We start from the raw sequence: 23,553 nt of genomic DNA on the forward strand, positions 1-23,553 counted from the left end.
AACGCATCCCCCACCCATGGCCAGCTCCATCCATCCATCCATCCCCCCTCCACAACGCATCCCCCCACCCATGGCCAGCTCCATCCATCCCCCCTCCACAACGCACCCCCCACCCATGGCCAGCTCCATCCATCCCCCCTCCAACACACCCCCCACCCACGCCCAGCACCATCCATCCCCCCCTCCACAACGCACCCCCCACCCATGGCCAGCTCCATCCATCCCCCCTCCAACACATCCCCCACCCACGCCCAGCACCATCCATCCCCCCCCTCCACAATGCATCCCAATCCAAAAATCGGCCCAAAATATCGGCCGCAAAAATCGGCATCACATATCGGCCATCGGCCGCCCCGATTTCTAAATATCGGCATCGGCCAGAGAAAAATCCATATCGGTCTACCTCTAATCAGGTGTGCATAATTATTAGGCAACTTCCTTTCCTTTGGCAAAATGGGTCAAAAGAAGGACTTGACAGGCTCGGAAAAGTCAAAAATAGTGAGATATCTTGCAGAGGGATGCAGCACTCTTAAAATTGCAAAGCTTCTGAAGCGTGATCATCGAACAATCAAGCGTTTCATTCAAAATAGTCAACAGGGTTGCAAGAAGCGTGTGGAAAAACCAAGGCGCAAAATAACTGCCCATGAACTGAGAAAAGTCAAGCGTGCAGCTGCCAAGATGCCACTTGCCACCAGTTTGGCCATATTTTAGAGCTGCAACATCACTGGAGTGCCCAAAAGCACAAGGTGTGCAATACTCAGAGACATGGCCAAGGTAAGAAAGGCTGAAAGACGACGACCACTGAACAAGACACACAAGCTGAAACGTCAAGACTGTGCCAAGAAATATCTCAAGAATGATTTTTCTAAGGTTTTATGGACTGATGAAATGAGAGTGAGTCTTGATGGGCCAGATGGTTGGGCCCGTGGCTGGATTGGTAAAGGGCAGAGAGCTCTAGTCCTACTCAGACGCCAGCAAGGTGGAGGTGGAGTACTGGTTTGGGCTGGTATCATCAAAGATGAGCTTGTGGGGCGTTTTCGGGTTGAGGATGGAGTCAAGCTCAACTCCCAGTCCTACTGCCAGTTTCTGGAAGACACCTTCTTCAAGCAGTGGTACAGGAAGAAGTCTGCATCCTTCAAGAAAAACATGATTTTCATGCAGGACAATGCTCCATCACACGCGTCCAAGTACTCCACAGCGTGGCTGGCAAGAAAGGGTATAAAAGAAGAAAAACTAATGACATGGCCTCCTTGTTCACCTAATCTGAACCCCATTGAGAACCTGTGGTCCATCATCAAATGTGAGATTTACAAGGAGGGAAAACAGTACACCTCTCTGAACAGTGTCTGGGAGGCTGTGGTTGCTGCTGCACGCAATGTTGATGGTGAACAGATCAAAACACTGACAGAATCCATGGATGGCAGGCTTTTGAGTGTCCTTGCAAAGAAAGGTGGCTATATTGGTCACTGATTTGTTTTTGAATGTCAGAAATGTATATTTGTGAATGTTGAGATGTTATATTGGTTTCACTGGTAAAAATAAATAATTGAAATGGGTATATATTTGTTTTTTGTTAAGTTGCCTAATAATTATGCACAGTAATAGTCACCTGCACACACAGATATCCCCCTAAAATAGCTAAAACTAAAAAAAAACAAAAAACTACTTCCAAAAATATTCAGCTTTGATATTAATGAGTTTTTTGGATTCATTGAGAACATGGTTGTTGTTCAATAATAAAATGAATCCTCAAAAATACAACTTGCCTAATAATTCTGCACTCCCTGTACATGGCATTATATTGGCAAGATTTAGAAAAAAAACAATTAGCCATGGCTGGGTGTGTATAGTGGTGACTTTACCTGGGTGGAGTATACAGGGATACTCAGTTACATGCAAGCCATGAAATGAAGTGTATAGCAGTGACAGTTGATGGCCAGAGTGCAATATACAGGGATGGCATTTCTCTGGCTGGCCATGGCAGGGAGTGTGCAGTATATAGCAGTGACAGTATATAGATAGGGTATAGTATACAGGGATGGGGTGTAGTATACATGGACAGGTTTCCTAGTCACAGACCAGCCATTGCAGGGAGTGTATAGCAGCGACAGTACCCAGGTTTGGGTGGAGTATACAGGCATGGGGATTCTCAGGCTGGCCATGGGAGTAAAAGTAGATTGGCAGGATGCAGTATACAGTGATGTGGTGTAATATACTGTACAGGGTTAGGGTGTAGTATACAGATGGATGGGGTGTAGTGTACAGGGTTGGGGTGTAGTACACAGGGTTGGGGTGGTGTAGTATACAGACATGGAGTGTAGTATACAGGGATGAGTTGTAACATACAAGGGTGGAGTGTAGGACACAGAGGAATGGGTTGTAATATACAGGATTGGGGGTTTGCATAGATGGGCAGGGTGTAGTATACAGGGATGGGGTGTAATGTACAGGCAGGTTTGGAAGTCCCAGGCCAGCCATGGCAGGGGGTATAAAGCAGTGACAGTGCCCAGATGGGATGTAGTATACAGGGATGGTGTTTAATATACAGAGACGGGATAGTTAGTCCCATGCCAGTCATGGCAGGGGGTGTATAGCAGCGACAATACACAGGTAGGGTGTAGTATACAGGGATAAAAAGTTCAGGGATAAAAAGTTCAGGCCCAGATAGTAGTGATACAGGACGGCAGTATACAGCAGTGACAGTACCAGAAGTAGTATAGACGGGTAGGGTGTAGTATAGATGGGTAGGGTGTAGTGTATAGGGGTTGGATGGGGTGTAGTTTAGACGGGAAGGGTGTAGTATAGACGGGTAGGGTGTAGTGTACAGGGATAGGATGTTGTATAGACAGGTAGGGTGTAGTATAGACGGGTGGGGTGTAGTGTACAGGGATGGGGGTGTAGTATAGACAGCTAGGGTGTAGTATACAGGGATGGGGTGTAGTATAGACAGGTAGGGGAAGGTGTACAGGGATAGGGTGCAGTATAGATGGGTAGGGTGTAGTATACAGGGATGGGATGTAGTATAGATGGGTAGGGTGTAGTATACAGGGATGGGATGTAGTATAGATGGGTAGGGTGTAGTATACAGGGATGGGATGTAGTATAGATGGGTAGGGTGTAGTATACAGGGATGGGGTGTAGTATAGATGGGTAGGGTGTAGTATAGACAGGTAGGGGAAGGTGTACAGGGATAGGGTGCAGTATAGACAGGTAGGGTGTAGTATACAGGGATGGGATGTATTATAGACAAGTAGGTTGCAGTATAAAGGGATGGAATGGGATTCTCTTTCCCAGGCCCGACCATGTCAGGAAGCATAAAGCAGCGACACTAGATGGGTAGGGTGTAGTATATAGGAATGGGGTGTAGGGATTTACTGTAAGGGATGCCATATCAGGGAGTGTATAGCTGTGACAATAGATGAGTAGGGTGTAGTATACAGGGATGGGATGGGGGCGTAGTGTGTAGGGATGGGGTGTAGTGTACAGGAGGGATAGGATGGGGTGTAATATACAGAAGGTATGGGAAGTAGTGTACAGGAAGGATGGGGTGTAGTGTAAAGGAGGGATGGGGTGTAGTGTAAAGGAGGGATGGGGTGTAGTGTAAAGGGGGGTGGGATAGGATGGGGTGTAGTGTACAGGGGGGATGGGTTGTAGTGTAATGGGATGGGGTGTAAAGTACAGGAGGGATGAGATGGTATGTAGTATTGACGGGTAGGGTGTAGTAGTGTACAGGAAAGGGATGGGGTGTAATATACAGAGGGATGGGTGAAGTATACGGAGATGGGTGTAGTATACAGATGGATGGGGTGAAGTATACAGAGAGACGGGTGTAGTATACAGAGGGATGGAGTGTAGTATACAGGGATAGGTTGTGGTATACAGAGGGATGGCGTGTAGTATACAGAGGAATAGCTTGCAAGGCAGTATATGGGAATGGGTGTAGTATACAGAAAATAGGTCACAGTATACAGAAGTATAGCTTGTAGTATACAGGGATAGATTGAGGTATACAGAGGGATGGGGTGTAGTGCAGTATACAGGGATAAGAGTGTAGTATACAGGAGGGATGGAATGGGGTGAAGTATAGCTTGTAGTGTACAGAGAGATAGGTCACGGTATACAGAGGAATAGCTTGTAGTATACAGGGATAGATTGAGGTATACAGAGGGATGGGGTGTAGTACAGTATACAGGGATAGATTGAGGTATAAGTTGGATGGGGTGTAGAGCAGTATACAGGGATAGAGTGTAGTATACAGGAGGGATGGAATAGGGTGAAGTATACAGAAAGATAGGTCACGGTATACAGAAGTATAGCTTGTAGTATACAGAGAGATAGGTTGTGGTATACAGAGGAATAGCTTGCAAGGCAGTATATGGGAATGGGTGTAGTTGGTCACGGTATACAGAGGAATAGCTTGTAGTATACAGGGATAGATTGAGGTATACAGAGGGATGGGGTGTAGTGCAGTATACAAGAATAGAGTGTAGTATACAAGAGGGATGGAATGGGGTGAAGTATACAGAGAGATAGGTCGTGGTATACAGAAGTATAGCTTGTAGTATACAGGGATAGGGTGTAGTATACAGAGGGATGGGGTAGTGCAGTATACAGGAGGGATGGAATGGGGTGAAGTATACAGAGAGATAGGTCGTGGTTTACAGAGGAATATCTCGTACTATCCAGGGATAGGATTCTCTTTCCCAGGCCAGCCATGTCAGGGAGTGTTCGCCGGCGGCTCCGCCCGTTCCGGTTTCCGGTGGCCCGTGTCTCTCCCGCACACCTCCCCGGACATGGCTCTGTGAGACAGCACATGGCGGCCGCGGCCATGCAGAGCCCCCCCACACCATCCAACACCCCCCCGCTCCTCCTCCTCTAGACACCGAGCTCGGCCCCTGTCCCTCCCGCCGCCGCCATGGGGGTGCACGGCTTCCAGGACTACATCGAGAAGCGATGCCCGGGCGCGGTGGTCCCGGTGGAGCTGCAGAAATTGGCCCGGGGCAGTCTGGTGGGGGGCGGCCGACAGAGACCCCCCCAGACTCCCCTCCGACTGCTCATCGACGCCGACAACTGCCTGCATCGGCTGTACGGCGGCTTCTACACCGACTGGGTGAGCGGCGGCCAATGGAACCACATGCTGGGCTACCTGGCCGCCCTGGCCAAGGCCTGCTACGCCGGAAACATCGAGCTCTTCGTCTTCTTCAACGGCGCCCTGGACAAGGCCCGGCTCCATGAATGGGTGAAGCGGCAGAGCAACGAGCGCCAGACCGGCCAGCAAATCATCAGCCACATCCAGAACAAGGGCACCCCGCCCCCCAAAGTCTGGTTCCTGCCCCCCATCTGTATGGCCCACTGCATCCGCCTGGCCCTGGTCCGCTTCCACATCAAGGTGAGGACCATCCCATAATACGGCCTGTCTGTCACCCTGCCAGAGCTAGGCCTCACATCCCTGACAGGGGGGGGTCATATCCGGCATAATGTCACCGACCCCACCCCCCCGTTCTGTAGGAGATGGGCACCAGATCCCTGACAGGGGGGCATTTGCCTGATATAATACGTGGAACCACCATCGTTAGAGTAATACTATATAGGAGGTAGGCCTCAGAATTATGACAGGGGGGGGGGGATGCTCACAGCCAGATATATATAAAACCCCCACCGTCAGAGGACCCACCTAGTTGGGGTCTTCCCTGTATGAGGTAGGCCTCAGAGCCATAACAACGAGATGGGGGGCTCACACCCCGATACAGGTGCCACCCCCGTTGTCAGCGCAATATATATATATATATATATATATTATTAGTGGTCGACCAATATACTTTTTTTCAGGGTTTTTGCAGGCCGATAGCCGTTATCAGTTTTTGATATTCTGTACATCACCTGCCACCCAGATGCATTACTGTATGTCACTAGCCACCCAGATGCAGCATGTCGCCTCCCACTGTCACCTGCCACCCAGATGCAGCATGTCGCCTCCCACTGTCACCTGCCACCCAGATGCAGCCTGTCACCTGCCACCCAGATGCAGCCTGTCACCTGCCACCCAGATGCAGCCTGTCACCTGCCACCCAGATGCAGCCTGTCACCTGCCACCCAGATGCAGCCTGTCACCTGCCACCCAGATGCAGCCTGTCACCTGCCACCCAGATGCATTACTGTATGTCACCTGCCACCCAGATGCAGTGTGTCACCTGCCACCCAGATGCAGCATGTCGCCTGCCACTGTCACCTGCCACCCAGATGCATTACTGTATGTCACCTGCCACCCAGATGCAGCCTGTCACCCAGATGCATTACTGTATGTCACCTGCCACCCAGATGCAGCGTGTCGCCTGTCACTGTCACCTGCCACCCAGATGCAGCCTGTCACCTGCCACCCAGATGCAGCCTGTCACCTGCCACCCAGATGCATTACTGTATGTCAACTGCCACCCAGATGCAGCGTGTCGCCTGCCACTGTCACCTGCCACCCAGATGCAGCCTGTCGCCTGTCACTGTCACCTGCCACCGAGATGCAGCCTGTCACCTGCCACCCAGATGCATTACTGTATGTCACCTGCCACCCAGATGCAGTGTGTCACCTGCCACCCAGATGCAGCATGTCGCCTGCCACTGTCACCTGCCACCCAGATGCATTACTGTATGTCACCTGCCACCCAGATGCAGCCTGTCACCCAGATGCATTACTGTATGTCACCTGCCACCCAGATGCAGCGTGTCGCCTGTCACTGTCACCTGCCACCCAGATGCAGCCTGTCACCTGCCACCCAGATGCAGCCTGTCACCTGCCACCCAGATGCAGCCTGTCACCTGCCACCCAGATGCAGCCTGTCACCTGCCACCCAGATGCATTACTGTATGTCACCTGCCACCCAGATGCAGCGTGTCGCCTGCCACTGTCACCTGCCACCCAGATGCAGCCTGTCGCCTGTCACTGTCACCTGCCACCGAGATGCAGCCTGTCACCTGCCACCCAGATGCATTACTGTTTGTCACCTGCCACCCAGATGCAGCGTGTCACCTGCCACCCAGATGCAGTGTGTCACCTGCCACTGTCACCTGCCACCCAGATGTGTCGTTTGCCACCCAGTCGCAGCGTGTCACTTGCCACCCAGTCGCAGCGTGTCACTTGCCACCCAGTCGCAGCGTGTCACTTGCCACCCAGTCGCAGCGTGTCGCTTGCCATTGTCACTTACCACCTAGTCGCAGCGTATCGCTTGTCACTGTCACCCAGATGCAGCGTGTCGCCTGCCACTGTAGCTTGCCACCCAGATTCATTACTGTATGTCACCTGCCACCGTCGCTTGCCACACAGATGCATTACTGTATGTCACCTGCCACCCAGATGCAGCGTGTCACCTGCCACCCAGATGTGTGTAGTTTGCCAACCAGTCGCAGCGTATCGCTTATCACTGTCACCCAGATGCAGCGTGTCGCCTGCCACCCAGATGCATTATTGTATGTCACTTGCCACCCAGTTGCAGCGGCAAGATAGTTCTTCGCTGTGACGGGGTGCTCGATACCCAGCCATAGTAGGTTACCCCCTATCATAGTATCCTCCTAATTCTGGACGTTCTGTAGAAGAGAGGTCTCTGCTGTGACGGGGTGCTCGGTACCCCTCCATAGTATGTAACCCCGTCTAGTATCCTCCTAGTTCTGGGCCCTTTGTAGAAGATAGATCCTTGTCAGCACCCCGCTCAATACACCCCTAGATTCGTTTTTTTTTTCTACAGGGGTATTATCAGTTCAGTCAGATTTTGTGCTCAGAAAAAAAACGATGAATACAGATTCAAGTTACTGGTTTTCCATCAGTTTGCAAATTGTCTTCAGTTGAGTTTTCATCTGATTTTTACACGTCTGTTTGTTTTTTCAGTTGATGAGGAAACTATTCATAGGTGACGAGTATAAACACAAATGTTTCTTGCCTATAAAGTGACTCCCGGTCAGAGGACCTTCCTATTATCGCTCTCTTCTGAAGGCATTAGGCCTCAGTCATGTGATGATCAGTACTTTTTACACTGTGTGGCACCCTGTCGGGATCCTTTAATATTGTTGTCCTCTGTAGTAGTTAGGCCTAAGCTTTGTGAGGGGCTGCTCAGCACTTTGCTATGTCTTATGATACCCTGTCAAAGGACCCCTTAATATTGTTGTCCTCTGTAGTAGTTAGGCCTAAGCTTTGTGACGGGGTGCTCAGCACTTTGCTATGTCTTATGATACCCTGTCAGAGGACCCCTTAATATTGTCCTCTGTAGTAGTTAGGCCTAAGCTTTGTGACGGGGTGCTCAGCACTTTGCTATGTCTTATGATACCCTGTCAGAGGACCCCTTAATAGTGTTGTCCTCTAGTAGTTGGGCCTAAGCTTTGTGAGGGGGTGCTCAGCACTTTGCTATGTATTTTAATATCCTGTCAGAGGACCCCTTAATATTGTCCTCTGTAGTAGGCCTAAGCTTTGTGAGGGGGTGCTCAGCACTTTGCTATGTCTTATGATACCCTGTCAGAGGACCCCTTAATATTGTCCTCTGTAGTAGGCCTAAGCTTTGTGAGGGGGTGCTCAGCACTTTGCTATGTCTTATGATACCCTGTCAGAGGACCCCTTAATATTGTCCTCTGTAGTAGTTAGGCCTAAGCTTTGTGAGGGGGTGCTCAGCACTTTGCTATGTCTTATGATACCCTGTCAGAGCATCTTCCTATTGCTTGGCTTCTCCTGTCATATTATTCTTAGTTCTGTTCTCCTCTGTAGGGTGTTGGGCCTCATTATTATGGCACATTGGTGCCTTGAAATCTCCCACAATTTTACCCCTATCATATCTACTGTAAATGATGCAGCAATATACGTACCTAGCTGCATTTTGGTGACATTTGGCACCTAAACACCCTATTATAATAACGTTGCACCAATATCTGTGCCGATACTAAGAATTTGCACATGCAAATGCTCTAATACTAAAACCAATACCTTCAAGTCTGCAGACCAGTGCGATTCCAGCAATGGAACGGTTTAAATTGTTGCGACTGAAGCAGCACGATTTCAAAGCCGCACTGGTGTGACCCAGGGCTTACACATTGCTTCATAATTTATAAAGAAACTGTAATCATTTTTCCCCAGTCGTCTTTCAGGATGGCTAAATGAGAGCGGATCCCCCCACCTAGCACAGGAAACACAAATTCACATTCGTATAAAAACAGGCGTGAGGCTAGAATTCATTGGTATGTGTTTCCTCCGGCCAGACAGGATCTCTGCAAGTTTTTTTTATTTTTCTGTCAGGCCTTCATTCTAGCTGGCAAGTGCCTCCCGGCCGTGGAACTTCCTGTACCAGGGCAGTGTTACAGAGAGGTTCTCTATTGGGTTATGGCTCTCCCATGACTTTGGGTGAAATGGGGGAGAACCCCCTCTTCCCCTTACTTTATTATCCGTGTGGTGGCCACAGTGTAAGGCTAATCCTGTCCTTGTGAGGCATGCAGAGTCTGCCTACCTTGCTTCCCCGCCTGCATGGTGGCCCTGGAGTTTAGAAGAGCCGGCAACGCCAGGCAGAAGTAATTTCCGGTCAAGTGATGACGCGGTGGAAGTAGCCGGTGGCTATCTTGCTTGTGGCTCTCTGGTAAGGATGAGCTCTGGCGTGTTCGCATGCTACACGTGCAGAGCCCGCCAGGAAGTGTGCATGGCGCTGCGCTAATCACAGCCAGGGAGACATTGTCCCGATGCTCGGCTGCAGAGATCGGGAAATGTCTCCCTGGCTGTGATAAGCGCAGCGCCTTGCACACTTCCTGGCGGGCACTGCATGTGTAGCATGCGAACACGCCAGAGCTCATCCTTACTCTATGGTAATCTCCGGAGCAGCCTGGCAAGGGGATTGCAGAATCTGAGACAAGATGACCGGCACCCCAATCAACAGGTGTCAGGATTGGGCTCACAGGGGCGGATGAGGGCCATGCTGGGCGAGACCCAGGTCACTTGTGGATGCTGTTTACCCTGTGCATCATTAGGCCCCTTTCACACAGGTGTTCCATTTTTCATTAATTGACGGATGAAAAACGTACATCAGTGCATCTCCTATGGAAAAATGGAAGTAAACGGATATACATCTGCTTCCGTCCATATCTGTTTTTTGAAACAAATCAAAGCCTTATTTTTCTTCCGTTTTAAAAAAACTGAACGGATGAAAATGGTCTTTTTTTTTGCATGGGTAGTGGATGTAAAAAATAACTAAGGCTGCATTCACACCTAAGCGACAGCCGCGTTCGCGTGTAGCGGCAGATTTGCCGCGAGTACAAATGTTTACATTTTTTTTTTTTTTCTCCTAAAAGTATTCCCATTGCTGTCTATGGGAAAACGCGCCTGTCGCGTGAAAAAAAGGGTCCGGGACTTTTTTCAGGCGACAGGCGTTGCGTGTCTATGAGATGTGAACCATCTCCATAGACAGCAATGGGAATTCTCCCCTCTAGCGGCAGAAGCGTCCCGCGTCGGGCGTTTTGTCGCTTAGGTGTGAATGCAGTCTAAATCCTTCTTTTTTTTATTTTATTATGTGACTGAACTGATGAAACAAACGGAGTGCCCATGTGAAAGGGGCCCTAAGTCTGAGGAACGAGCGTACGATTTTATGATAGTGTGTACACAACTTTCGACAACCGATTTCGCCCTTTCGGCCACAAATTCCCGAAGGGACAAACTCCAAAGATTTTCTTGTATGGGGACCAAATGATTTTCATTTTAATGTGTACAGTTTTCGGACAATGCTATGAAACGAGGGAAAATCAGACGATCGTTTGGCTGATTTTCTTAGAATGTGTACCCCACTTTAGTCTAAAAAAAATCTAAAGATAGGTATTCATATCGGCGAATACTTAAGAAAAAGTATCGGTACTCATACTGGTATTGGTGCATCCCTAGTGGGTAACTCTTCTGCACTACAAAGCACCATGGTGCATTTTAAAATAAATAGGTCATGTTTTTTTCTTTTTGTAATCCATTGGCAGCCTATTCAAAATAAATAGGCTGCCCTAAAGAGGATTTAAGCCCAGGTTTACACTGGGCTGCGGGAGTAAAGCTGTGCTAGTTCAGCTGAACTCGCACGATTTCACTCCCGCTGGCATTCCCGATTTCGGCCACGATTTCAGAGACATCTGTGCAGGTTTCTGAACAGATGTCAATGTAAATCGCGGCCCGAAATCGCAAAAAGTAGTACAGAAACTACTTTTTTAAATCGGTGCAGTGCCACAGATGCGGCGTTGCACCGATTAGGACGGTGCCGTTGCCTGCAAATGCCGCCGATTTGAGATGCGATTTGACATCTCAAATCGCATCAGTGTGAACCAGGCCTAAACTCCACTTATAGCACTTAGGGTTTTTGCTATAACATGGAAGTATGCACAGCATAATTATACATTATGGTAGACTTGTCTTCGTCAGCCATGGTGTTCATCACTTCCATTGACATCCTTGTCCTCTCTACCTCTGGGCCCAACATCCTTGGCTACATTGTTTGGCTGTGCATGGTTGCTGAAACTCCTATCCATACACATGGGAGTTAAATTATGACTGGAGGCAATTTTTTTTTTTTTTTCGTTTTGGATTAACAATCCCTTTAAAGCAGAGTTCCACTGTTTTTTGAGTTAATTAAGGCCCCTTTTCACACTGGGGCGAGAGCCGTGGTGGCGGTATAGCGGCGCTATACCGTCAGATTTGCCGCGGGATTCGGCCGCTAGCGGTGCGGTATTAACCCCCGCTAGCGGCCGATAATGGGTTAATACCGCCCGCAATGCACCTCTGCAGAGGCGCATTGCGGGCGGTATTGCCGCGGTTTCCCATTGTTTTAAATGGGAAGGAGCGCAGTATACATACCGCTCCTCTCACCGCTCCAAAGATGCTGCTAGCAGGATTTTTTTCTCTCCTGCCAGCGCATCGCCTCAGTGTGAAAGCCCTCGGGCTTTTTGCTGGGCAGGAGTTTTTCAGGCGGTATAGCAGCGCTATTTTTAGCGCTGTACCACCTGAAAAACTCCTCAGTGTGAAAGGGGTCTAAAAAAGTGTTTTTTAAAAGTCAGCAGATATACTTTTTGTAGGTGCTGACTTTTAAAAAACACTCACCTGTCCCACGGTCCAGCGATGCGGCCGCCCGAGGCCTCCATTCTCTCCACCTCCTATTCGTAGAGCCAACATTGTAAGTGTGGGAAGCCGGTTGTGACAGTTTGCGCCTTCACAGCCGGGCATTCACTGTGGATGCGCGAGCCTCACTGCACTCCGTCAATGGCCAGGCAATGTTCTGGGGGGAGAGGAGGAGTCGCCTAGGCGGGCAGAAGTTGGAAGGAGGAAGTGGGACCGGAAGTCCCACTCCAAACCAGGTACCCATCCATATGCGCGGGAATGACGTCATCGCCGCTCCAGCCGATCACAGCGCTGGAGCGGCGATACCCGGAAGACACGCCAGAGCAAGATGACATCTCGCTCGGCGTGGACCAGGTAAGTTCTCTTCACCTCGTTTTAAGGTAAGCATTTCATAATGGGCTAGTATGCGACACTTCACCTTTATTGATCCTTCATGCAAAAGACATCACAGACAGTGCGGGGTACAGTAAAAGTGGATGCATTTTGTGCTGTGACTAGAGCTTACTCATACCTTATACAATGAGGTTATGAGTGAGCTCACAAAGGATTAATAAAGGTAAAGTGTTGCAGCAAAGTCTTTTGATTAGGCCAGAAACAAGATGGCAGCAGCCGGTGAAGGATGTAACTATTGCATCGCTTTAGGAACCTGTTGGCTGCCATAGCAACAGGTAATGAAAATGGCAGAAGTGATAACTACCTCACTTTGCTGCCAGTGCCATGTCAAAGCTGGCACAAATGCTTAAATTAGAAGCAGGTGGTTTAGAAAGGGAACTAGCACCAGAAAAGTGTTGACACTATTCAATTCCCCGATCAGGGCTTGTTCACCTTGTGTGCTTTGTTTTTATTTTCATAGAAATGCATCTGGGTATTTTGCTTGCTTCTAAGTTTACATTCCCAGTGCACAAGTTCTAATACAATACTGCTGTACCTTGTATAGATCTGACATCATATAGGAAGTGTGTGTAACAGATTGTGTACACGAGTGTTCAGGAGTTTGTAAAGGGCTTTTGGGAATTCTTTGGAACACTGCAGTTGTAGCTTCAATGTAGTCCTATGGAGTAGTGTAGTCCAGTGCTTGTAGATACATACTGTATGTCAGGGCTCAAAATTTCAAGTCCTAAGCTACTAGCCAGGCCTCAAGGGTTACTCGCCACCAGTTGCCCGCCTAATCCCTACCATGCCCCGCCTCTAATCCCGTCCCTAAACCCGCCTCATAAATTATCTCATGAAATGACACTACTTTTATGTTTTGTTTTGAATAACTTAATTCTGTTTTATGAAGAATTAAGTTATAAAAATATTAACAACTTTATCCGTGCCCACCAATGCCGCCTGCCCGCGTCGCCCAGCAATGCAGCCCGCGTCGCCCAGCAATGCAGCCCGCGTCGCCCAGCAATGCAGCCCGCGTCGCCCAGCAATGCAGCCCGCGGCGCCCAGCAATGCAGCCCGCGGCGCCCAGCAATGCAGCCCGCGTCTGTCCATGCAGCCCGCGTCGCACAGCAATGCAGCCCGCGTCTGTCCATGCAGCCCGCGTCTGTCCATGCAGCCCGCGTCTGTCCATGCAGCCCGCGTCTGTCCATGCAGCCCGCGTCTGTCCATGCAGCCCGCGTCTGTCCATGCAGCCCGCGTCTGTCCATGCAGCCCGCGTCGCCCAGCAATGCAGCCCGTGTCGCCCAACATTGCAGCCTACCTGTGGATGGGAAGAGAAGAGAGCCGTCGCTGGATGATCAGAGCAGGGAACATCACAGCTTTAATTTCAATAGCTGTGTGTTCCCCTGCGGCTCCCCGTCACATAAGCCCCTCCTCTTGTCCGGGGGAACTTTGATACATGTCGCCTATCCTAGGATTGGACGGTGATCTGTCTATCAAAGTCCCGGAAAAAGAGGAGGGGCGTATGTGACGGTGCACGGCGTGGGGAACACGCAGCTATTGAAATGAAAGCTTTGATGTTCCCTGCTCTGATCATCCAGCCGGCGGCTCTCCTCTCTTCCCCTCTGATCGGTGGTGCTTGCCCCCCCGGGCTCCCAGGCAGCCCTTCTCGCCAGCCCTCAAAATCCACTCGCAAAATGCGAGTGGGCGAGTGGATTTTTTGAGGGCTGCTGTATGTCCTATGTCATGTTTGCTGCTGTTTAATGTAACCTATTCATTCATGCAACGCTCATTTTGTAGGGAAAGAAATGTACGTTGTAAGCTCATATGATGCACATTACATGTGTGTACAGTATGGTGCACGTGAGCTCAGGTTCTTCAAGAACAATGAATAAATAGCTGTCAGGAACTGCATAAATGCATCTGAAATGTGGCCAATTATGTTTCTTGAACATGCGTTTCTCATAGGTATGTTTTGCATCCTGCCTTACTGTTGTAGAACTTAAAATGGTTATAAACCCAAACCAAAAATGTAATATATTGCAATGTATGGCTGCATTTTTTTCTTCCCCCTCCTGTTTTCACCTGAGGATCTGGCCAGTAACACACACTCATGTATTTGAGTGCCTCCACTCTGGATGAATGAGCACAGGGGGCACCTTGAGCAACAGCATTGTCAGTCTGGGAGGAGGGGAGTGTTAAATGGTACCGCCTGTCAGTTTTTTAGGTGGACCCGATTGGACCATCCATTGCTCTCTATGGAGCGGCGGGTGTCAACGTGTTTGTTTGACATCTGATTCGATCACATCCACCAAAAACTGCCAGATTGGGAATCTGTTCCCCATCTATCTGGCGGATCGAATGATCATCTGGTGTAAATGGACATGCGGTTTGTTTCCATCCGACCTCCCATAGAGGACAGCGGGCTGTGTCTGTTCCGCAAAAGCAGAGTGGAACATGGACAAGCTATCCCCCGATTCCCCACAAAGCAGGCACTCCTGGTGGAGTCCTCTCCCATGTGAAAGGGATCAAACACTTTTTACAGCAGTTGCAGTAACCGTTTTTCCTTTTAGGATAAAGGTTTTATATAAATAAAAGCAAATCATTATAAGCACACAGTGGTAAATGGTTTGTCTCATCCCTATTATTGCTGGGGGGGGGGGGGGGGGAGGCAGGCAGGCAGACAGAATCGTGTACACCCGGTCAGATAATCTGACAACACACAATTGTTGGCGGACAATTTTAAAGCATGCTATCCCACATTTGTCGGCGGAAAATCCAACAACAATTGTCCGATGGAGCATACTAACGGTCGGATTATCTGACCACACACAATTGTTGGTGGACAATTTTAACCACTTGAGATCCGCGCTATAGACAAAAGACGTCCACAGCGTGGCTCTCAAGTGCCAAGTGGACGTCTTTAGACGTCCTTTTATGTGCATTACATGGGGGGCGCGCGCGGCGGGTAAACACTGTCCGGGCGCATCGCCGAAGAGCCGATGCGTGTACCTGGCGGCCGCGATGTCCGCCGGGTACACGCGATCGTCGGTGACACGGCAGGTGACAGCAGGGACGTGGAGCTCTGTGTGTAAACACAGAGCTCCACGTGCTGACAGGAGAGGAGACCGATCTGTGTCTCTTGTACATTAGGGACACAGCATCGGTCACCTCCCCCAGTCACCCCCCTTCCCCCACACAGTTAGAACACACCCAGGATACACATTTAACCCCTTCCTCACCCCCTAGTGTTAACCCCTTCCCTGCCAGTCACATTTATACAGTAATTAGTGCATTTTTATTGCACTGCTCGCTGTATAAATGTGAATGGTCCCAAATTTGTGTCAAAAGTGTCCGATACATCCGCCGCAATATCGCAGTCTCAATAAAAATCGCAGATCGCCGCCATTACTAGTAAAAAAAAAATATAATAAAAAAAATCATAATTCTGTTCCCCATTTTGTAGATGCTATAACTTTTGCGCAAACCAGTCGCTTATTGCGTTTTTTTTTTTTTTTTACAAAAATACATCAAAATACGTATCGGCCTTAACTGAGAAAAAAAATTGTTTTTTAAAAAGCTCTTTTTTTGTTTATAGCGCAAAAAATAAAAACCGCAGAGGTGATCAAATACCACCAAAATAAAGCTCTATTTGTGGGGAAAAAAGGACGTCAATTTTGTTTGGGAGCCACGTCGCACGACCGCGCAAATGTCAGTTAAATAGACGCAGTGCCGGAAGCTGAAATTTCGCCTGGGCACGAATGGGGTTTATGTGCTCAGTAAGCAAGTGGTTAAAGCATGCTATCCCACATTTGTCGGCGGAAAATCCAACAACAATTGTCCGATGGAGCATACTAACGGTCATCACACAATTGAGTGAGCTAATTTGCTGCACGTAGGACAACCCACCCGTCTGTCCTATGCTCGATAACGCCTACAAACACGCATAAATGCGACGCCCGGCATCACGTGTCAAAGCTGGCCATGCATGGATCGAATTTTCCATCTATATATGGGCAGGCTGGTTGTACACAAGTTGATGTATCGATCGTCTTGTGTACAACTAGCCTGGCAGGTTCTTCTCGAAAAAATTGTTCCGGCAACAGCCAACAACACTGATCATTGTATTCTGATGGCAGGGAAGGCTCCTAGCTGTCAGAATACAATAACTCAGCAGGAGGGATTCCCCCATCCACCTCGTTCACCTGAGCAGCTGGGTACCATTTACTGTCATTACGTAGTTATAATATTGTCACTTTTGTGCTGTTGTCAGCGGACATGTTCATTTTCTGTAGTCGGTACACATCAACATGCTAGCAGGTACTGGAGGAGATCGGTAAATACCGATTCCGGTTTGATTTTTTTGTCCCCTTTTTAGAGCCATCTGACATTCGTGTGACTATATATACAGTATGTGTGTGTATTGTGAAATGGCAGATTATACCAGCTGAAAGGGAGATAAAGGGTTAATAAACGGAAACTTAAGATCCTGTATTGGTGTTAAGCAAGCAGCCACGTTTCCCAGCCCTGGGCTGTAATTCTGTACACAGCTGAGGTGTTGGCAAAGTAATACTAGGTGTACATATTTCCTTTTTCTTCAATGATTACGGTGGCATTAAAGCTGAACCTAAAACCCTGTACACACGGGCCAAATATCGGGCGGTATCAGCTGCTTCCATAGAAACTGTCTGACATTCGGCCAGTGTTAACAGCAGCCGGTCCGCTAGAAGCCGACCAAACGTCCGGCTTCTGTTGAAGGGGCGTGACCGAAAAAGGTCTGACGATCGGATCCTGATTAGCGCTCTCAGCCAATGGCTGACTGGTGTGTTCTGGTGATGGGCTGCCCCCTGTCAGAGTAGCTCAGCGGGGAGATTGCTATGTTGGCTTGTTAGTATGCTTTAGTTTGAATTCTAGCCCAACTGGGCCTTCTTTCAATTAAGGAGGCTCCATTATCAATTGTGGGCATTGCCCAGGGCAGTCTGCATGTAAATGCAACCTGCCTAGTAACACCCACTCCTCGTGACTGATCTCCTCCCATCAAGGCATTTTAATATTTCCTTAAAGCGAAACTTTTGCTTCTTTGCACCCCTCCCATGCTTTAATAATTGGGGGTACCTGTTTTTAAGAAGTACCCCACTCCCTCTTCTGGTCAGATAGCCACAACGGTCTGAGCAGAAGTCAGAAGTTTGCCACCCATCCCCTTTGCTTCCCTCGGTCTTCTGGAACACATCACAGGTCCCAGAAGACTGAAGGACCAGTCACAAAGCACAGCTTGTGCATGCGCAGTGTGAAACTACAAGGCTTCACTGCCGGCGCCTGGACCTGGAGCCAATTGAAGAATCTGCTTGGGTGAAGACACCGCTAGATACCTGGACAGGTAAGTGTCCTCATATTAAAAGTCAGCAGCTACAGTATTTGTAGCTGCTGACTTTTAATTTGGAGGAGACTGGAGCTCCTGTTTAACGTCTTCCAAAAGCCGTCCAATTGTTTGCTTATGGGCTGTTGGGAGGAGTACTGAGCCAGGGTCCAGAGATGTTTTCAGAATACAATGTACCCTGCCAACCTCTCCCAGTGGCCATGACTTGCTAGAATTGCATAGAGAAGAGCAGAAACCCGCTGATGGCATCACTGGGTCTAAAATAAGGTAGGTGATTTTAAATGGAAGGGTCTCATTTAAACATGTTGTTCACATATTGATGAAGAGTGGAGGGAGGAACCAATAAAGGCAAAATCTAAGCTGGTAAACTTTAGATTTAAAGCGGAGCTCCACCCTAAAGTGGAACTTCCGCTCATCGGAACCCTCCCCCCTCCGGTGTCGCATTTGGCACCTTTCAGGGCGGAGGAGGGTGCAGATACCTGTCTAAGATAGGTATTTGCACGTCACTTGTCTACCCCCCCCCCCCCCCCCCCCCCGTTGTGTTCTGGGAAACACACGGCTCCCAGAACACAGCAGGGATCAGTGTGCACAGTGCAGCGTGACTTGCACATGCGCCGTAGTGAACCAGGCAGTGAAGCTGCAGTGCTTTACTTCCTGATTCCCTCACCGAGGATGGCGGTGGGGGCAGAAGAGTGACGAGCGATTGCGCTTCTTCTGCTGCGGACGACGCTGAACTCCAGGACAGGTAAGTGTCCTAATATTAAAAGTCAGCAGCTGCAGTATTTGTAGCTGCTGGCTTTTAATATTTTTTTTTACGGCCTGGGCTCCACTTTAAGTACTTGTGATGCAAATGAGGACTATAGTTTTATAGTTTAAAAACAAAAAAAAAATGTCGTGCTTACTTGCTTTGTGCAATGGTTTTGCACAGAGCAACCCGATCCTTCTTCTCTTCTTGGAACCCCTGCTAAGTGCCCCATCGTGCATTCTCACTTCGAGCCCCGCTCTGTATAACACACCCAGCACAGCTTGGCACCATCCCCTGCTTCCTCCTTATTGGCTGTGATTGACAGCAGTGGGAGCCAATGGCTTACACTGCTATGTCTGAGCCAATGAGGAGGGAGACAGCCTCTACTCTCATGCAAATCACTGGATAGAGATTGGTCTCAAGTATAAGGGGGAGCAGGGGGGACTGAATTTTATTTTATTTTTTTATACCTTAATCCAGAGAATGCATTAAAGCGATTGTATACCCCCGCTTTCTCATTTTTACCTGCAGGTAAGCCTATAATGAGGCTTGCCTGCAGGTAAATGAATATCTGTCCGCTTATGGAGATATTCACCTTGCATGGAGCCGCTGATGTTGGCGGCGAATGCGCTCTGAAGGTCAAGCAGATGCTGCCGGAAAATCTGAGCTCCTTGCCAGAAAGAGGGCATGCACGGGAGCGACGTCATCGTGGCTCTGGCCACTCTCAGTGCCAGAGCCATGAACACTGAAGAAACACGGGGGGAACATGTCAGATCCCTCAGCGGTGACCGGGAGGCGATGCTGGCGCTTGGTTCTAAGGTAAGTATTTCGTAATGAGCTAGTATGCAGTGAACACTAGCTCATTATGCCTTTTTGCCTTACAGGTTTTGTTTTTTTTGCAGGCATTTTTAAGGTTAAAAACCCTTCAGCCTTTGGAATCACTTCAAACCCAACTGTATTCTGAGAAGAGGCCTTAGACAACATTAACGAATTATAAGTGTTATTTCCAAATTCAAGTCTTGTATGTAGTACCCAATGCTTGATTTTAAAATGTTTGTACATTGTATCGGGGGGGGGACAGCGAGCTATGTTTGGTAAGGTGTGTAGTGTTGTGATCTCGCATCTCGCACACACCTGTTGTGATCAGTAGAGGATGAAGTTAATATCGTTTTTAACCTGATTTTTGTACGCCTCCTACCAGCTGTATAGACGCCTACCAGCTGTATAGACGCCTACCGGGAAGTAGTCGCACCTTACTTTCCAAGCTCTCCTGGAAACTGATAACACACTTTTGATCATTCACAGACTGGCAAATATTGGATCTTTTGTATTGACAAAGGCTTGGTTCTTTCTCTGACATTGGCGTACAAAGAAAATTCATCGGACATCTTTGTTATATTGTTAGTGTTGACCTATTGCCTTGTACTGTACAACTAAACCAAAGACACAATGGGGGTAATTTGTCAAAGTAGAGCTGCCAATCTGTAAGATTCATCTTTTTCCGGGAATATGAATTGAGTAAACTTCACTGCATTGTTTTTTTTTTATAAATCGGCCCCTTGCACAGTTATACAGGAGATGATGGGAAATGCCCCCAATACAGACACACAGCAACTAACAAACCTAACCAAGGTTCTTATTCTATCTTACTGTAACGGTCACCACCGATTACAACCTTCCATCACATCCAAGACAGCTTATCGACACTCCAACCAACAGGACCCGATCCATAAGAATTCCCCCCAGACACGAGACACACAGCTCTGTGCTTCTGGTTTCAAATGTAATGATGCTTTAATGGTTTCTTCTCAGCTTTTTATACAGTACAAGGCATTAAAGCAACAATGAGATCTCCACCCCCCTAATCACACACTAAGGCTAATTACTAAACATTCCTTAATTAACAGCATAACAAACAAAACACCTTCACACACTGAGTTCCCTAGGCAGACCTTCCGTCTCTGCATACAGCTTGACACCTATTCACACCTCTGAGCATCAATAGGCTGTAGACAGTGTTATCACACATAAACAGTATTTAGCATGCATTAGAGTTCTGGGAGCAGACCTGGGTTAACACCTTTACACAAGGACAATGGAATGTCTTCCAGGCCCTGACTCAATTAGCATGTCACTAGTCAGGGCTAATCATAGAATGAGTCACTATTGACTGGTTGGGCCAACATCTTGCAGTATCTCAAAATCCTGCAATACGAAGTGATGTCCTATCTCATGTAATACATGAATTATGATTCACTTGCCACCCCATGCCCAAAAGGCACAGGGTGGACTCAGACCCAAGAGTTATCAGTGACGCTGACACAGGAGTATCCCCCATCCTCACAAAGTCTCGGTTTGTCCCGGGTCATTTCATTACACTTACTATATCAACTATTTGCACAAAACTGCTGGTTGTAATATAATTGGTTCAGCCACCTATCAGATAATTACATTTTCCTCCCATCAGGGTATCGCTCAACGATATTGTATAAAGCCAAATTATACGGATGTCCTTAAGCAGGCCATACAAGAAAATTGATGGGTGAATACCTTCGGCATCTCTGTGTTTTACCCTTGGGCCTTTCCTGTCAGCAGAACACAATGATTAGTGTTGCCAGCTATAGCTGGAGGCATTAATTGGGAAAACCCTGACATGTTGGTTGTACACAAGCCAACTGATAGATTCATGATGGTCGAGTTAAGATCAACGTAAGGCCAGCTTTAAGCAAACCTCTGTGTGAGAGGCATTTCCCCCCACACGGGTTGTACAGATGTCCTGTGCATCTATGTACACGCAGTCCTATTCATGTCTGTTGGGATGCAGTGGCTGCATGGACACAGTCGCTGCTCCCACTTTGACATTTGTGCAGATGCTTGTGCCTGAATGCAGACCGTGTGAGTTCAGGGACACGCACCCACATAGCTGTCACATTGGGGGGAGCAGCGGCTGTGACTGTGCAGCCACTGCATCCCATATAGATATCAATGGGACGGCCTGCATACCATGGAACATCTGTACATCCCTTGTGGGCAAACCCGACCATTGGCATGGAGGAACACTTAAAGTGGAAGTAAAGGCAAAACCTAACTAGCTCTAAACCTACCTTCAGCCACATTCTAAGCCTGATTTCTCTAACCCTGTAAAGAAAATAAAATCGCTATACTTCCCTGTTCTGCAGCCACGGCGGTCCTAGGCTGAGCTGTCAGTGGTGGCTTCAGTGTGTAGGAAAGGCAGCCGACAACAGAGGCCCCCTAGTAAGGTTGGGCTCAGGCAAGTTCGCAGCTCCACATGTCCGAGCCTGCCAGGAAGCTAACATTGCGCGGTGCTAATCGCAGGCAGTGAGACATTTCCCGATCCGCGGCTGCAAAGTGTAAGCTTCCTGGCGGGCTCAGACATGTGGAACTGCGAACTACTAAGCCCATAGTAAGTCTATGGATGCAGAATCAGTAAGTATAGCCATTTTATTTTTTTACAGGGCTAGATAGGTTCGACTTAGAATGTGGCTGAGAGTAGGTTTAGAGTTCGTTACTCCCACCTATGTACCCCTGTAGTTGGCTTTCGGCATAACATTGTTAAACGTGTCTGTTTACACATGTGAGCAGGCTTTAGGTTCGTCTGAAAAACAGAAATGTCTATAATTCTTAAGATTTAAATCTTAAGACAGATTTAAATTGTAGAGAAATCTGTGATGCTGTACATGATTTTTGGGTGCAATAGGAGCAGGTTCCTTTTTCATGAAATGGGAATGTGCATACACATTGAAATGTTTGCGGTTAGCTTTTGCATAGCTTTTTAGAGTCTCTTTTGGAAACGGTGGTTTTGGCATGCGTTTCGCCAGACATTCTATATAGTAGGTTAGGCAGCTTATCTATCTGTGGTTTACAGGAATCTTCATCTGTGTTCAATATGAAGTGTATGATGCCATCCCAGTATTCAGGCCATGATGTGTGTACTGTCACATGTGGATGGTCTTGAACCTTCCATAGAATTTATTAGGGGGGGGGCGCCTGTTGATTAATTTATTGTGGCACAGCGCTTTATGTCCTTGTGCCTTTCCATGAGCCTTGGATATAGCTGCAGGCTTCCATTGTTTCTTTATCCCGATGAGCTTCTCTATAGGATGTGACCTTCGGATCAGAGATTAGTAACTGGAGTTTAGGATTATCAGGATGGTGCTGCTGGCCGCTCTCTTTATGAGATTACACCATAGTGGTGGATGGGAAAGATGACGACTGTTTTATAATCCATTAACCCTTGTTCTGAAGCCATTTCTTTGTCTGATTTCTCTGCTTCTTGCTTAAAGCAAACCACTTAGCCATCTTACATTTTTTAAAGTCACCCCCTAGGGCTGAGTGTTACTTTATTAGCCAGATATGATGCGTTTTTTCTGACTTTAGGGCTAAATCCTACTCTGCTTTCACCTCTTATCTAGCAGAGCACCCTTAGAACACAGCAGAAGTGAAGTTATTTAAAGTGGATGTAAACCTGTTTTTTTTTTTTTTATCACAATGTACAGTATAAGATTTCCTATCATTTGTGCCCAGTCTTGCCACACAGTTATTCCAGCTCTGAGCAATCCTCTCTTATTGTTCAGTGAAATAAAATGGACTTGCAGAGAAAAACCTTAGTCCGTTCCTCCCCCCTTGCTGTGAGTGACAGGTTATTTTCATATCTCATGCACTAGCCAGGAGACGGGCATTATTTTTCAATTCCCACCCCCACTCCTTTTCTGAAGTCATGTGGTTACTTTTCTGGATGTTAGTGATCATAGCAGAATTTAGTGTAAGGAATACACAGGAAAAAATGCATGTTGACAAGGGAAGTGTGGAGGAGGGCGGGGAGTCTACTGACATCCCGACTCCACCCACCGAGCTCCAGACAACCGATCCACCCACAGAATCTGCAGTTTTTCAGTTCTTATAACAGACAGAGGGGAGACATTTGACAGGTAAGGATGCATG

At 48.0% G+C, this 23,553-nt stretch overlaps 1 protein-coding gene across 1 annotated transcript in view; it reads left to right on the forward strand.

Moving 5' to 3' along the window:
* Nucleotides 1–4,771: 4,771 nt before the first annotated feature.
* The window catches only part of FAM120A (family with sequence similarity 120A), a 90,360-nt gene continuing 71,578 nt past the window's right edge, over nt 4,772–23,553 (forward strand). The window contains exon 1 of the mRNA XM_040359301.1: nt 4,772–5,389. Coding sequence (XP_040215235.1) covers nt 4,916–5,389 — 474 coding nt within the window. The 5' untranslated portion in view covers nt 4,772–4,915. The remainder of the gene's footprint in view (nt 5,390–23,553) is intronic.

Source organism: Rana temporaria, chromosome 7 (assembly GCF_905171775.1).
Source record: "Rana temporaria chromosome 7, aRanTem1.1, whole genome shotgun sequence".
Classification (NCBI taxonomy): domain Eukaryota; kingdom Metazoa; phylum Chordata; class Amphibia; order Anura; family Ranidae; genus Rana; species Rana temporaria.